Source organism: Chelonia mydas, chromosome 12 (genome assembly GCF_015237465.2).
Source record: "Chelonia mydas isolate rCheMyd1 chromosome 12, rCheMyd1.pri.v2, whole genome shotgun sequence".
Lineage (NCBI taxonomy): Eukaryota > Metazoa > Chordata > Testudines > Cheloniidae > Chelonia > Chelonia mydas.
In genome coordinates this window covers 39225165-39239278 of record NC_051252.2, presented here as the reverse complement: position 1 = coordinate 39239278, position 14114 = coordinate 39225165, and the positions used below count along the sequence as shown (strand labels likewise).

The following is a 14114-nucleotide window of genomic DNA, read 5'->3' as shown; positions in this document are numbered from 1 at the left end:
GACAGACCCCCCCAGCCGGGGGGCGGGGCGCTAGTCCGGGCCCAACCCGCCGGGGGCCTCCTGCTGCCCCCAGGGGAGGGGCTGGGACCGGGGCCTGACGGGGGAGGGGAAGGAGGTCAGGGCCGGGTCAGGGGGCTGGGACCGGGGGGAAGGAGGTCAGGGGGCTGGGACCAGGGCTGGGGGGAGGGGAAGGAGGTCAGGGCTGAGTCAGGGGGCTGGGACGGGGTGGGGAAGGAGGTCAGGGCAGAGTTAGGGGGCTGGGACCGGGGGAGGAGGTCAGGGCCGGGTCAGGGGGCTGGGACCAGGGCTGGGGAGAGGGGAAGGAGGTCAGGGCCGGGTCAGGGGGCTGGGACCAGGGCTGGGGAGAGGGGAAGGAGGTCAGGGCCGGGTCAGGGGGCTGGGACCCGGGGCGGGGGAGGGGAAGGAGGTCAGGGCTGAGTCAGGGGGCTGGGACCCGGGGCGGGGGAGGGGAAGGAGGTCAGGGCTGAGTCAGGGGGCTGGGACCCGGGGAGGGGAAGGAGGTCAGGGCTGAGTCAGGGGACTGGGACCGGGGAGGGGAGGGGAAGGAGTTCAGGGCTGAGTCAGGGGACTGGGACTGGGGAGGGGAGGGGAAGGAGTTCAAGGCCGGGTCAGGGGGCTGGGACCAGGGCTGGGGAGAGGGGAAGGAGGTCAGGGCTGAGTCAGGGGGCTGGGACGGGGTGGGGAAGGAGGTCAGGGCAGAGTTAGGGGGCTGGGACCGGGGGAGGAGGTCAGGGCCGGGTCAGGGGACTGGGACCCGGGGAGGGGAGGGGGAGGAGGTCAGGGCCGGGTCAGGGGACTGGGACCCGGGGCGGGGGAGGGGAAGGAGGTCAGGGCCGGGTCAGGGGGCTGGGACCGGGGCGGGGGAGGGGAAGGAGGTCAGGGCTGAGTCAGGGGACTGGGACCCGGGGAGGGGAAGGAGAAGGAGGTCAGGGCTGAGTCAGGGGACTGGGACCCGGGGCGGGGGAGGGGAAGGAGAAGGAGGTCAGGGCTGAGTCAGGGGACTGGGACCCGGGGCGGGGGAGGGGAAGGAGAAGGAGGTCAGGGCTGAGTCAGGGGACTGGGACCCGGGGCGGGGGAGGGGAAGGAGGTCAGGGCTGAGTCAGGGGACTGGGACCCGGGGCGGGGGAGGGGAAGGAGGTCAGGGCTGAGTCAGGGGGCTGGGACCCGGGGCGGGGGAGGGGAAGGAGGTCAGGGCTGAGTCAGGGGACTGGGACCGGGGAGGGGAGGGGAAGGAGTTCAGGGCTGAGTCGGGGGACTGGGACCGGGGAGGGGAGGGGAAGGAGTTCAAGGCCGGGTCAGGGGGCTGGGACCAGGGCTGGGGAGAGGGGAAGGAGGTCAGGGCTGAGTCAGGGGGCTGGGACGGGGCGGGGAAGGAGGTCAGGGCCAGGTCAGGGGGCTGTCCTTGGGAATTGGTGGGAGAGGAAGGGGGTCAGAAGTGGGGTTGTGGGGGTGGTGGCAGCCATTGGGGAGGGGAGAGGGAAATCCGTTGGTGACATCAGGGCACATGATGATGTGACATGGGAGCGGGAGTTCCCTGTGACCCCAGAGTGGGGAGTCCTGGGGGTTACCTCCAGTGGCTCTGCTCAGTCATCCTGGCCAGTCGGCTCCTGAGGAGGATGGTGGAGACCCTGTCACGTGTGAGGCACTGGGTGAAGCTGGGGCCGAGGGCCCATGGTACATTGGTCAGGGAGAGAGAAAACTCAAGGGTAGCTTGTTTGTTCCTGGCCTTTCTGATTTGTTGAAATAGGTCCAGGTATTTAAGAAAACTAAAAAGTCTTTAGAATCACCCCAAATTCCTGAACTGATCCATTTCCTCTTGCATGAAACTGGCTGGGTGAAGCTGGCTGAGAGTTATTTACATGGATATCTGGGGTGTGCCAAGTTCTGAGTCAAAGGTCACCAGGTAATGGTAATCCGAGAAACTACAGTAACAAGTAACACAGCTATTTCAATAAAAGGCATGAAGTTGCCTTCTGAGGAATCACTTGTTAGTTGCGAGACGGAATGTGGTTTCTATTAGCGCCACTCCAGGATTTAGGTCCTGTGCCTGACGTGTGTCAAATTGAGAGAGAACTGAATAGTGAAGTCACTATCCTTGCCACATATGGATTAATTTATGGTAGATAATTTTTTCCCGTGAATATTTCAGTATCTAACATTCAGTGAGTCCATTTATTTCAAAGAGCCATATCCAAGGGATAATTCACTAGCCTGTATGGCTCCTTCAGTATTCTGAGCCAGTCCCCAGCAGAGCAGTTCAGATAGCACTGCCTGTTACCCTGGGTGATTGGGGTCTTTGTTGTCAGTGCATATGCCTGACCCTCATTGATTGAAATTGAAAGCAGGAGTCAATCCTGTGGGAGTGTCTCCAGTAAAACCCTCCAACAGCCTTTTTAACAAGCTCTCTGAGATAGTGCAATCCCCACTGGTTTTACAACCACATTTAAAAATCAGCACCAGTGTCATTTGAGCTCAGTTGTAGCCAAATGAGACTCCAGCAGGGGTTGGTCAGCTACGTGTAGACAGGCCTTTAACACAGGAGTTTCTGCTTCTGTGCTCTAGCATGACAGGAGAGGACAGTTTTGCCTAGCGTTTAGAGCACTAGCTGTGACTTGGGAGACCCAGGTTCAAGTCCTTGCTCTGCCACTAGCTTTCTGTGTGCCCTTGGGCATCTCACTTAGTCTCCCTGTGCCTCTGTTCCCTATCTGTACAAGGGGATAATGGCACTGTGTAAAGATTGGGAGGTGCCTACGTACTAGGGTGATGGAGGCCATATGGAGTACCTTAGCTAGGTAGCCTGAGGAGTCCCCAGTGCACAGGCAAAGGCTGAGAGTGCAGTTGAGGCAGCTGAGTGCCATGGCCTCTGCTTGCCCAGAAAAGACTTTTCTGAACAATCGTGGTGGTGGCATTGGGATGTGCGAGCAGCACAACCTCAGCCTGTCCAGTCCCCTTCAGGCAGAAGGAATGTTGGTGTGATGCTTTGGAGGGGAAACGGGGGGTGTAAACTGGGGAGACTCACCATAGAAGGAAGGTACCTCCCAAAAGCACAGTTCCTTGGGTGAAAGATTGTGTGACCTTTATGTTATTGAGTGACAGCGACTCTAAAAACCTGTGATCTGAGTCACCTCCTCTCTTGTTTCAGATACACTCTTCCAGCTGAAGGTGAGTGTGGCCATTACAGGATTTTCTTTCTGCACCTGCATGGGGATTCACTATTATACACCTCCCATCATGGGCTGCCCAGCGAGACCTTGGTCAATTGAAAGTGGACAAGCCCAACTGAACTGTTGCTCTAAGACCCTCTTATGGTGACTTGTGGTATGCCTGGTAGGTCTGTACAAAACCAAACTTTCTGCCTGGAACAGGCTGCTTAGGAGCCTAGCTGACTACCAGGCCCTGTACTAGTCGGGTGTTTTGTGGGCTCCTCTGACAACTGGAGGCTAGGGTTGATCATCTTTAAGAAGCAGCTACTATGGGTCTAGGTTTATCCCTTGTTTTTAAATTTGGCTTCTCGAATGCTTTCTGCTCCGACCTTCTCTCTCTCACTCGATGGAGAGTTCTCTGACTTGGAGAAACCTCTCCCAGAACCTTCCTTCGTACCTTCAACTCCTGTTGCTTTCATTGTGCTGTCTTCCCGAGGCTTTATCTCCTCCTTCCAGTGCTCTCCCTCCAGCAGGGGTGTGATAGTCTCCCAGAGTGGGGGGGGCCACTGGGCTTTCTGTCCACGGGGGCTGGGGAGAGGTCAACAGCTACACAAAGATCCCAGTATTTAAGGCTGTGGTGGTGAAAGAACAGAAACCGGTGTCTATTATTTCGGGGGAGGGAGCAGTGCAGAGGTCCCTAGCGATGCTGTGATTTAGACCCTGAAGACATCAGTGATCATGTTGCAAGCCCTTGACTCTCCTGATGTAAAGGAAGTGGCAGTGCAGCTCGCGATTGCATAAGGTACTTAATCTCCATTGGTGTGAGCCGCAAATCAGTTAAGTGCATTAGGCTGGATGGGCCCTTCATCTGGTAATTGAATTAAATGTGACAGGAACCTATAGAGCATATTTTCCTGTGCTAATGAAGAGAGGTGGAATATGTATGGTACCAAAAACTACCTCCATTCCTAGAGGGGAGACACAAATCCCTCCCTCCAGAGCTTTGCCGTTATGAAAGTCTGTTTCAAATAACAGCTGCAACTCTGCCTCTGCAGTTCCAAGCCTCAACAGGAAGGGGGAGCTATTTATCTAGAGATCACTTACCACCTGTTCCGGAGCCACACAGGCAGTGTAAACCCAGTCCAGAATTGTCATGCATGGCAGGGGACGTGACGGAAAGACTATGCCAAGTCCAAAGCAAACTCCTTCCCATCACTCCCCTCAAGCACCAATCAGTCCCTTTCACTCACCTCTGAAAAAGCCTTGAAAAGTGAGCCTGTAAGCATGCCCTGAAGGCCCTGAACCCAGGCTAAGGAGTATGTTCCAGACGCCTCATTGAGAGCCCCCAGGTCCCTGCCTCTTAAACCAGGGGGCTGAAATCTCAAGTGCCTCCACCGCTCGCTACGGCTTTGTATTTCAAGGGGCTACTGCAGCTCACTGAGTCCCTTTCCTCTTGCGGCCTCTGCTGTATCCCCAGACACGTCCATAACTATGGCACCTGCCCAGCCAGTCTCACTGCATTTTAGGGTTGTATAAAGGACAAGCCAGCCCGCAAAGGCAGCTGAGGCAGTGGCAGCAGACACTGCGGGCACCATACACACGCTTTGCTAGGACAGCCTGTGGGCTTTTGTGAGAGTTGTGGGAACCTCTGATTGTGTTAATGTTTGCCCCTTTCACGGCTGAGCATCAGAGTCTGTTTCTCTTAGTTCACAGCAAAGCAGCTGGAGAAGCTAGCCAAGAAGGCTGAGAAGGACTCAAAGACTGAGCAAGCCAAGGTCAAGAAGGTAGGCCAGTGCGGCTGAACTCTGTGGAGGTGGTGGAACGCCCTGGTGGAGATGAAAGTAACACACACAGACTGTCTCTGAGTGCTAGGTGTCTTTTCAGCCATCACGCCCTTGAGCCTGTGCCGTCAATCCCTGGCTCTGTACCAGAGGGATTAACCCAAGGAATTATAGTAGATTCCACTTAGTAGCACCTGGATATTAACAGCTTCTGGTTAATGGCAGCGCTTGGCTGGTAGCCATCACTGCCCCGTTGACTTTAATGTTAATGGGTTTGGATATTGGCAACGGGATGGCGCCTATTAACAGCAGCATTTGGAAGAAAGGCCCCGGCTGCAGGCAGGTGCGTAGGCCTATAGCTCGGGAAGGGAGTGCTGGGACGTGCCTTCCCTAACTGCAGCCTCCAAACCTGCCTGCGCAGGGGGCCCACACAGGAGGTAAGGGGCTGTGGGCTGGGCAGTAGTGGAGAGGGGGGCTGCCGCCTGGATGCTGGAGCTGCACCATACCTCTCCCGGCTCTCTCTGGGCTGCATCCTGCCTGGGGGCTGCACCCAGGCAAGGAAGCACTGGGATGTGCTGAGCCCCAGCCCCCGAAGAGCACAGGGAGAGATACCGTGTGGCTCTGTGGGGCCCTAACGCCCCCGCTCCCCATAGAAAGCCCCAGCATTTGGGCTGCAGCCACGCTCCATGCTGCTGCCCGGCCCGCAGGCAGGTTTGCTGGGCTGCAGTCAGGGAAGGCATGAACCAGTTCTGGCTACCCTGGCTGCAGCCCTGCAAACCTGCCTTTTGCTGGTTGGCAGCTGCCAGATAACAGCAAGCGAGGGGTTGCTAATAAGCAGAATCTAATGTCCTGCATTCTCTGACCTGTCTATGTACTGCTGAGATCCAAGCAAGCACGTTCTCCCCCTGCATCACTGATTGACGTTCCAGGCGCAATAGGCCATCCTGAAATCCCCAAATCTCCTCGCCTCAACCCGAATCCTGTGTATCCTAGGGTGTCTGGCTGCCACTGGCTCCACTAATCCTGATCCAAGCAAACACCAAATTCTGCATGACATCCCTTGGGTGGAAATGGAAGACATTTGTTTCTGATGTGTGAAGCACAATGGATTCCTCCTGCAAATCTTTTCCCTTCCATGTTCCAGGCCCTTCAGCAGAAGAACGTAGAATGTGCTCGTGTCTATGCAGAGAATGCAATCCGGAAGAAGAACGAAGGGTTAAACTGGCTTCGGATGGCTTCCCGAGTGGATGCAGTGTCCTCCAAGGTCCAGACAGCAGTGACCATGAAGGGGGTAAGAGGCTTTGTCGTCTCAGGTGTATCCCTGGAGGGACAGGAGCTGTTTCCTGTCCTTGTACAGATAGAGGCTATTGGCCCATCCCTCCCCTCTCCTGCTGACATTCTTCTCTTCTTTTGTAACTTGGTTAGAATTGGGCTTTAGTGTTGGCAGGCACTGTGACACCTCCCACCCCCAAACTGGGATTTGGTCAGGGCCCGGAGCTAGACTGGGCATTGGCAGAGAGTGCCACAGCTGCTGAAATGCCAGTGTGTGTGTGTGTGTGTGATTGCCTTGTGATGTGGCCAATACGTTTCACTGGGGGACCAGAAATGAGCCCCTCAAACTTGCTTCATTTGTGGCTTCATCCATATTTGAGCCCAAGTCTGCAGGCTTGGAAGGTGTGTGACTGAAATCACTCCCCTGCCTTAGCCATGTGTCCATGCATGCTTGTGTGCAGGGGACTGGGGGTTAGAGTTCTCTTCTGCAAGGTACCGAGCACCCTCAAGTCCTTTTGATTTTGCTGGGAGCTGAGGCCGCTTGTCCCCTCTTCGGATTATGTCTGGAATGTCTCGTCACTGTGAGTCACGTGACCAACACTGGAGTCCCACCTGGACTTATGTGGCCCAGCTTAGAGAGAGGATGGGCAGCAAGAACAGCCCCTGAAGCACATTGTGCCTGGTGGGCTGGAGCTCCTGTCTTCACGGTGTTTGTACTAACGTTTGGAGTAACATTTCTGGTATGAACACCAAAGTGTTCAGTGGAGAAGTAGCGTGAGGATGCGCTAAAAATGCATGAAGCCCCTGCATAGAAGAGCTCATGGGCACGGTTACTATTTTCATGTGAGTGTCATGGTGAAGTGGCCTCTGTACTATTGCAGGGCAGGTTTCCATGGTCGTATACGAAAACGATGCGTGTGTATCGTTTGTGTGTGTAGTAGACGCCAGGTGTGATTCCGATGTGCACAGTGACAGCTAGATGGCTAGCAAATCACTTGCATGTGCATTTTCAGGAATCGTGCAGATGGTTGCATATGCGCAGTTCTAAAACGTGGCGGCCAATCTGAGCTGAGAGTCCCCGCTATTCACGGCAGGACGTCGCTGCCCTGTGCAGACTGAGGCTGCACTGTAGTGGAAATGCCAATAACACCGAATTCCTTTTGGCCAGGCTCGGCTCCCACTCTGAACTGGGACATCTGTGTTGACTTTGTTTGGTGTGTATATTTTCCAACCTCCTGTTACAGGTGACTAAAAATATGGCTCAAGTGACCAAGGCCTTGGACAAAGCTCTGAGCTCCATGGACTTGCAGAAGGTCTCGGCGGTGATGGATAAATTTGAGCATCAGGTTCAGAACTTGGATGTTCACACTTCGGTAAGTGCTGTGCACTCGCTAGCCTGGGGGTAGACTGCTGGGCAGTGGGAAGAATTGTACTCGTTGGCATGTATGTACTCTTGGAGGCTGCGGGGTGGAGCGGAGAGAACCATGAGTATCATGGGCTCAGACACAAGCATCCCGTTTGTGAGGCCCTTCCCGGGCTCCCAGATGCGGTCTTTGGATTAATGGCTCAGTTGTTTCCAGAGCTCTGGTCTATAGAGCTCATCAAGGAAGATCAGGGTTCTCTTGGGTTAGGAGCTGCACGTAGAGAATCTCTATCCCAAAGAGCTTGCGATCAAAGTAGGCAGACATACAGAGGAAGGGTGCGGAAAGTCTTGTCCCCATGGCATATTCCTGGGGGAATTCTGTGCCAAAAAAATAAAAATTCTGCACACAATATTTTAAATTTTGAAAAATTCTGCTTATTTTATTTGTCAAAATAACACAACATAATCACGCTACTTTCAGTTATTTTGGTAATTTATTTCAAGATACGCATCAGCAAGTATGTCTGTAACAATGCAGACAACAAAAAAGATTCAGGAAATGGGAGGAATCTAATTGTCAAAAACCTAGGCATATTAATACAGAACATTCAGTAATAATTCATTTAAACCGCAATACAGAAAGGTATTTCCCGCACCCCTCAGAAGCAGTGGAAAGGGTTGGGGGAGTCAGGGTAATGGAGGAGATGCGGAAGAAGGAAGCAATTGCTGGGAAGAAGCCTGATGGCGAATCTGAACAATGTGGGTGGGAGAAGTATGGAACAGGGTTTTTTGGGGGGGAAGGGATTGTTAGGGAGTTGGGGAGCCTCCCCTATGCAGACCCTGGCTCATCCCTAGCCTCTCATTCAGTCAGGCACATTTGCCCGTCCCCATGTGGACCTGCACCCCCCCTCCCCCATGTGGACCTGCACCCCCACTCCCATTCAGCTCCGGCTCAGTGCTGTTACCCCACTAGCGCCTGTGCCACCTCCACTAGCCCTTCTGAGCCACAGTCTGTGACGCCACCCCAGCAGCCCTGTGTGCCGCACGCTGTCCATCACCCCCATGCCCCTTCACCAGGCCCTGTGGGCAGGGAACTGTGAGGAAAGCAGCCTCTTCTCCTCCCTCTCCATGGCTGGCTGCTCCGGCTGTGAGCCGGCCTCCCTCTTTTCTGGTGCCACAGCACTCCCTGGTGGGTGAAAGTTGTAACTGCAGTGCCTCCCTGGTAGAATCCATTTTCTGCGGAGAAAAAAATCAGCAGAGGACATGGATTCTGCATGTGCGCAGCGGGGCAGAATTCCCCAGGAGTAATGGTACAGAAAAGGAACTAGGGGACTTGCCCCAGGTCACACGGGGAGTCTGTCCAAGCTAGGAACTGAACCCAGAGCTCTTGAGTCACAGGCCAGTGCTTCAGCCACAGGCCAGTCCATCCTTCTCATGGTGATGGTTGCTGGCTTGTTTGATTTCCCCGCTCTCCCCCGTATGCTTAAGGGGCTGGGCCACATGAGTGATTGTAGCACATGCTCTGTTCTGCCTACCTTTGACCTGATCAGTCTGGGCGCAGTCTAGTACGTCCCATGCTCCCAAGTAGAGCCGGCCTTGAGCTCATTCTTGAATATTGCCTTGACCCTGGATGGGCAGTGTGTCTAACCAGGAGAAGAGAGCTGCCCCTGACGGCAAGGAAAAGCCCCTGTGCAAGTGTCTGACTATGTGTACGGTATCTGAAGGTTTCACTGAGAACCTGAGACAGGGTGGGGGCTAATGTGGACATAACGCTTCATATGGCTGTGTGCTGTCAGGTGCTGGGTGGTACACTGATGTCTAGGGGCCTCAGGATCTCTCTGGCTCCAACCCGTCGTCGTGTCCTATGACATAGCTGTCTGGCTGACAAGGATGTGGAGAGCCCTCTGGGGAGGGGAGTAGTGGGTCAAACTCAAGATCTGTAACTGGCTCCTATGGGCAGGAACGTGGGCTGGGTGGGTTCTTCAATGGAGCCAGATGGTGGCTTGGCTTCAGATACTGACTCTGCCCGTGGTAGGTGATGGAGGACTCCATGAGCTCTGCTACCACCCTGACCACGCCGCAGGAGCAGGTGGACAGCCTCATCGTGCAGATTGCCGAAGAGAATGGCTTGGAGATCATGGACCAACTCAACCAGCTCCCCGAGGGGGCTTCGTCAGTGGGGGAGAGCTCTGTCCGCACCCAGGAAGACCAGCTGTCCCGAAGGTTCTTTCTCTTCCCCTTTTTCTCCCCCACGTCCCTTGGTGTGATTGTGTCCCTGGGCTTCATGTTCCTGGCAGCTTGAACTGCCTCCAGGCGGCTCTTTCACAGCTCGTACAGGGGTGGTTCAGGCTGAAGGGATGGCTGGAAGGGAAGCCAGCTGTTGGGGCAACCTCTGGGCTCTCGTGTCCCATGCATGGTGGAGCCTCGCAAAGCTCCAGAGGAGCCACCTACAGGCAGCGTACCTTGTCGTGCTTCACGGAGGAGAGGAGCCTCCTGATTCTACTAGCGCTGGGGTAGGTGTTGCTTGCTCAGCTCAGTATCCAGTTGGTGGGAGTTCTCCTGGCCCGTGCTTGCCTCATGCAACTGATGCTGTTCTGGGCGTGCTTGGCACTGACCTTCAAACAGGCTCTTTCTCTGGAACCTCCCCAGAAGAGGCTTGAGGCTGCCTCCTATTGCTGGTGAGCTCCTCTTCCTCCTCCCCATCCCTGCAGCTCTGCATGCAGTTACCGTGAGAGGGCCCCTCCGAGGACAGAGCTCTGCAGTTCCTGACTGTACAGAGCTCCCTTGAGCCCCGCCCACCTTTCCCAGAAGTCATTGCACAGCTGCCAGACTTTCTCCAGGTTCTCTCGCTTCGGGTTGTCTGAAGCACGGAGAGGAGCGGTGGGTCTGGTGTGAGCTGAGGGGTGTCCTCAGGGTGGGAGGCGTTCTGCAGACCCGGAGAAATGGAGACCCTCGCCTGGCTGCATCGTGTGGTGCGGCTGAAAGGTGCCTCTTGCTGAAGATGTCTGATTGTCACGCCACACGCACACAAGATGGCGCGGCCTGGGCTCCAGGGCTTTGCGATGGAGGGAGATGCTGTTCTTTCTCCTCTCTCATGGGGCCATCAGATAGGTTATGAGATGACAAACGGAGCATCCAGCCTTTCCTTAAACTCCCTCTGCGCTCTAAGCGCTATTCCCGGCCGTCCCCAGGAACTAGCCCAACTGCTTCCACACACAGCCCTGCCTGATACTCGCCCCCTGGCAGCTGGAAGGGTCTTGTCCTGTGTCCGGTCTGAGCCCCAAAGGTGTTTCCAGCACGGAGGCTTTCTCCCCATCCTCCCTCATGCTTGCCGTGTGCCTGCTGCTCTGTCTGCTGAGGTCAGAGTTGAGATTGGGCCACCCGTGTGCTGCAGGGAGTCTTGGTGCTTGTGCTGAGCCCCGGGCACCACGCACTTCCCTTCCTGGCCGGTGGCGTCGCGTGGCTGTGCTGTTCAAAGAGCTGTGTTTCGCTGCTGGGGCCCGCTCTGGCCTGAGTGCAGGAAATGCATTGGCAGTGTTGGGATGGAAGGTGCTTGTCACGCACCTGCTAGAACGTAAATGGTTATCTGTGCTCCAGGGGGAGACGTCTCGTCCCTGCAAACCGCTTCCTCCTCAATTCAGACTCCTTCCATCACTGGGCGTAGTGCCCCCAGCCTTGCCCAGTTCTCCAGAGAGCTCCCCCGGTGCTCTCTGGGTTCACCTGGAAGCAGCTCCCAGTGTTTCGTGCTCCCCTTTGACCCTCTTGTGCTGTTTCTTCCAGATTGGCTGCCTTGCGGAATTAAAGTCTCCCATTGTTCTGGAGGATTGCTGTTCCCCTACTGATCATGCATCGAGTGGGGAGATGGGGGAGACCCTCCCCCAAACCTCCCACTCCATCTCTTCTCTGGCCTTCTGCTAGCAAAACCAGAACCAGCCAGTCACTCCTTCAGCTGCCTGTTGCTCTGTGGTGGACTCTCTTTGGTCTTTTTCGATGATGACTACTTCCTGAAGAGGCAGCAGGAAGAGACGTTGGAGGAGGTTTGCTGAGTGAGCGTGACCTTGCTCTGGGCTTTGGTGGCAGGGTGTTCAGGGCTCTTGTCTTTAAAGCAGTGCTATCACTCCCCCTCTGCATCCTGGGCCTCTAGGGGGAGTGAAGATGCTGCTTTGATTCTAACACTACATGGAGATCTTGTTGAAAGGGGAAGTGCATGTTCTGATGGGACACTGGGGGCCTGACCATCTCCGGATGGCTGTATGTCTAGCAAATGTGTAGTGCATCTTTATCTCCACATCCTGTACATTGCCTCTCTTAGCCACAATGTGCTTTGCTGTGGATGACCCTCTACCAACAGCTTGCAGCAGGTAGTGCCACAGATCCTTTCCATTTCCATCCAAGCCCCTTTCTTCCCCACTGCCTCTTGTAGCGGGGGGAAGAGATGCCCGCTTGGGGTGTATATATGGATTGGTAGCATTTCATGGGCATTTCAGCTGCCTTGGATGAAAGGCGCAAATCTGTGTAATGGTGTCTCTTACTCTAACATCCATATTCCCAGTTATCTGCTCGTCCCTGGTGCAGCGCAGCATTGAGACAATAGGGACCCCAGTGGTGATGCCCAGTGTGCAGGGATCTCGCTTTGCCAACTCTTAGCCCTTGCGCTGCTTGTCACGTTGCCCGCCCTGGATTTTCTCACCATTAAGTGACCTTTGAGAAGTTTGCCTCCACAGTCACACGCTGTGACCGCTGAGATCTGGCCAGGCGAGATGGGATTCTTCGTGCACACCACCCCAGGGGTGAAACTGGCCTGAGCTGCTCCAACCCGGCAGCATTCAAGGTGCAGCGCTGTCTGCTGGGAACTGGTCTGTCTCCAAGCTCTGTCGCTGGCAGCACTGCAGCAGAGCAAATGTCCAGACCCTCCTGTGAATGGTGAGGATGTCTGCACTGTCCCTGCGGATGTTGTACTTCCCTCCTAAATACCTCGGTTGCCTTTACCTCTTGGGTCTCTTCCCCCCCCCCAACTCCCTTCCTCAGGGCTGACACTGACGAGATGCCCCAGCTCCACTGATGACTGAGGGTAAGCCCATCACTTCCTTTAACCCGGTTCCACGCTGCAGGGCCGGGAGCCAGGCTGAGAAGGAAGGATCAGCCCCCCCACTTTCCTCAGCCCCAGGCATGAGAGCTTTTGGAGGCGTATGGTGTCACTTCTCACACTCAGCCTCTTCAGCCCAGCTCCCTGTAATGGTGGGAGACAGCGCTGGGGGCGTGGGAGGTAGTGAGGGGAGATCTGAGCCCAGCTTGCTGCTGGGTGGGAGGGGAACCGAGCCAGGCTCCCATTCATTAGAGTTTTAACCCCATCCCTGCTGGCTCCACACTAGCTGCCATGTGCCGGGAGTCTGGTACCGCTGTGCCGGAATCAGTGCAGAGCACATCTGGCATACCCAGCAACATGGCACGTGTTTGGCAGCAGCGACAGTCAGGAGTGGTTACTGTGATGAACAGCCCTGGGGCTGGATTGCTGGTTTCACAGGGAGGGCTGGCTCACAATTCGTTAACTGTCTCTAAGTGTTAAGTGTCCAGTAGCTTCTCGCAGATGTGCTAAGGGACCTGCTTCCCTTTGGCTAGGGGGCAAGAAATCCCCACTTTGGGGAGCAGGGGAGGCAGATGGCATCAGACACAATCCCCATCACCCTCGCCCCTGAGAGTGTCGGGTGCAGCCTGGTGCCTGAGAGTGGCTGGCCTTGCCACTCCCAGTGCAGACAGCAGGTTGCTGGGGTACGGAGTACAAGAGAAGTCAGCAGGCTGGGGGTTCTGCAGCACTTGCGTGTGGACACACTTCGACATCTCTCGATATTTTCCCTCCGAATCTCGTGGCCTTGGAAGATGCATGTTCGCCTCCCTATTGCGATTACCCTGAGCTGGGCTGTTTGAGTCCAGTTGTGGCCGCCCCCCACACGGTGACAGAGGAGATGCAGGCCCCTTTCCCAGACTGAGGAGGAACTGTAGGCAAGCCCAGGGGCTTTGTTTCTAATCCTGGCAGAGTCCCTGACTTGCTTGTGACCGGGTGTTTGGTCTCTGTGCCTCAGTCAGACCCAGCTGGGTAAAACGCAGGAGCCCCCCTGAAAATCTGAGCAGAGCTTTCCAGGGCAACCCCATGGGGGGCATTTAACTGGGCTTGCAGGGCAGGCTGACCTGGGGCAGCTGTGAACGTCTTGTTCCACCCCGCTGGGGTGTTTGCAGGAGGCACAGTGAGCAATAGCCCTAATTTCCCCCTTCCCCCCCAGGCTCCTACCTTGTGGAAATGGCGTAACCCTGCCCAGCCCCTCACAGCTGCCAGGAGAGAGATCAGCAGAAGGGGTCTGTAAACGGGTGGGCCCGGCCTTTGCCCTGGGGAGGAGACCCTGCCCTCTGTAAATGGGCCTTTTCTTTCCGTGTGGTGCTGTCTGTGAAGTTTTACAACGCTGCTTTCCCTTGCTGGTTTTGAAATGAAAGCTGTAAATTCCACTCTGCCGTTTTAAATAAAGGAACTGTCCCTGCAAA

At 55.6% G+C, this 14114-nt stretch overlaps 2 protein-coding genes across 4 annotated transcripts in view; one reads left to right on the top strand and one right to left on the bottom strand.

The window, feature by feature from the left end:
• Positions 1–26, bottom strand: part of CDK10 (cyclin dependent kinase 10) — a 26579-nt gene extending 26553 nt beyond the window's left edge. For all 3 annotated transcript variants that reach the window (XM_037877745.2, XM_037877744.2, XM_043526064.1), the window contains exon 1: positions 8–26. The gene's annotated coding sequence lies outside the window, so the exon portion shown is untranslated. The remainder of the gene's footprint in view (positions 1–7) is intronic.
• The window catches only part of CHMP1A (charged multivesicular body protein 1A), a 14254-nt gene extending 140 nt beyond the window's left edge, over positions 1–14114 (top strand). Inside the window, exons 2-7 of the mRNA XM_037877798.2 lie at positions 3164–3183; positions 4871–4948; positions 6090–6236; positions 7462–7590; positions 9616–9803; positions 11361–14114. Of these exons, the coding sequence (XP_037733726.1) occupies positions 3164–3183; positions 4871–4948; positions 6090–6236; positions 7462–7590; positions 9616–9803; positions 11361–11382 (584 nt within the window). The 3' untranslated portion in view covers positions 11383–14114. The remainder of the gene's footprint in view (positions 1–3163; positions 3184–4870; positions 4949–6089; positions 6237–7461; positions 7591–9615; positions 9804–11360) is intronic.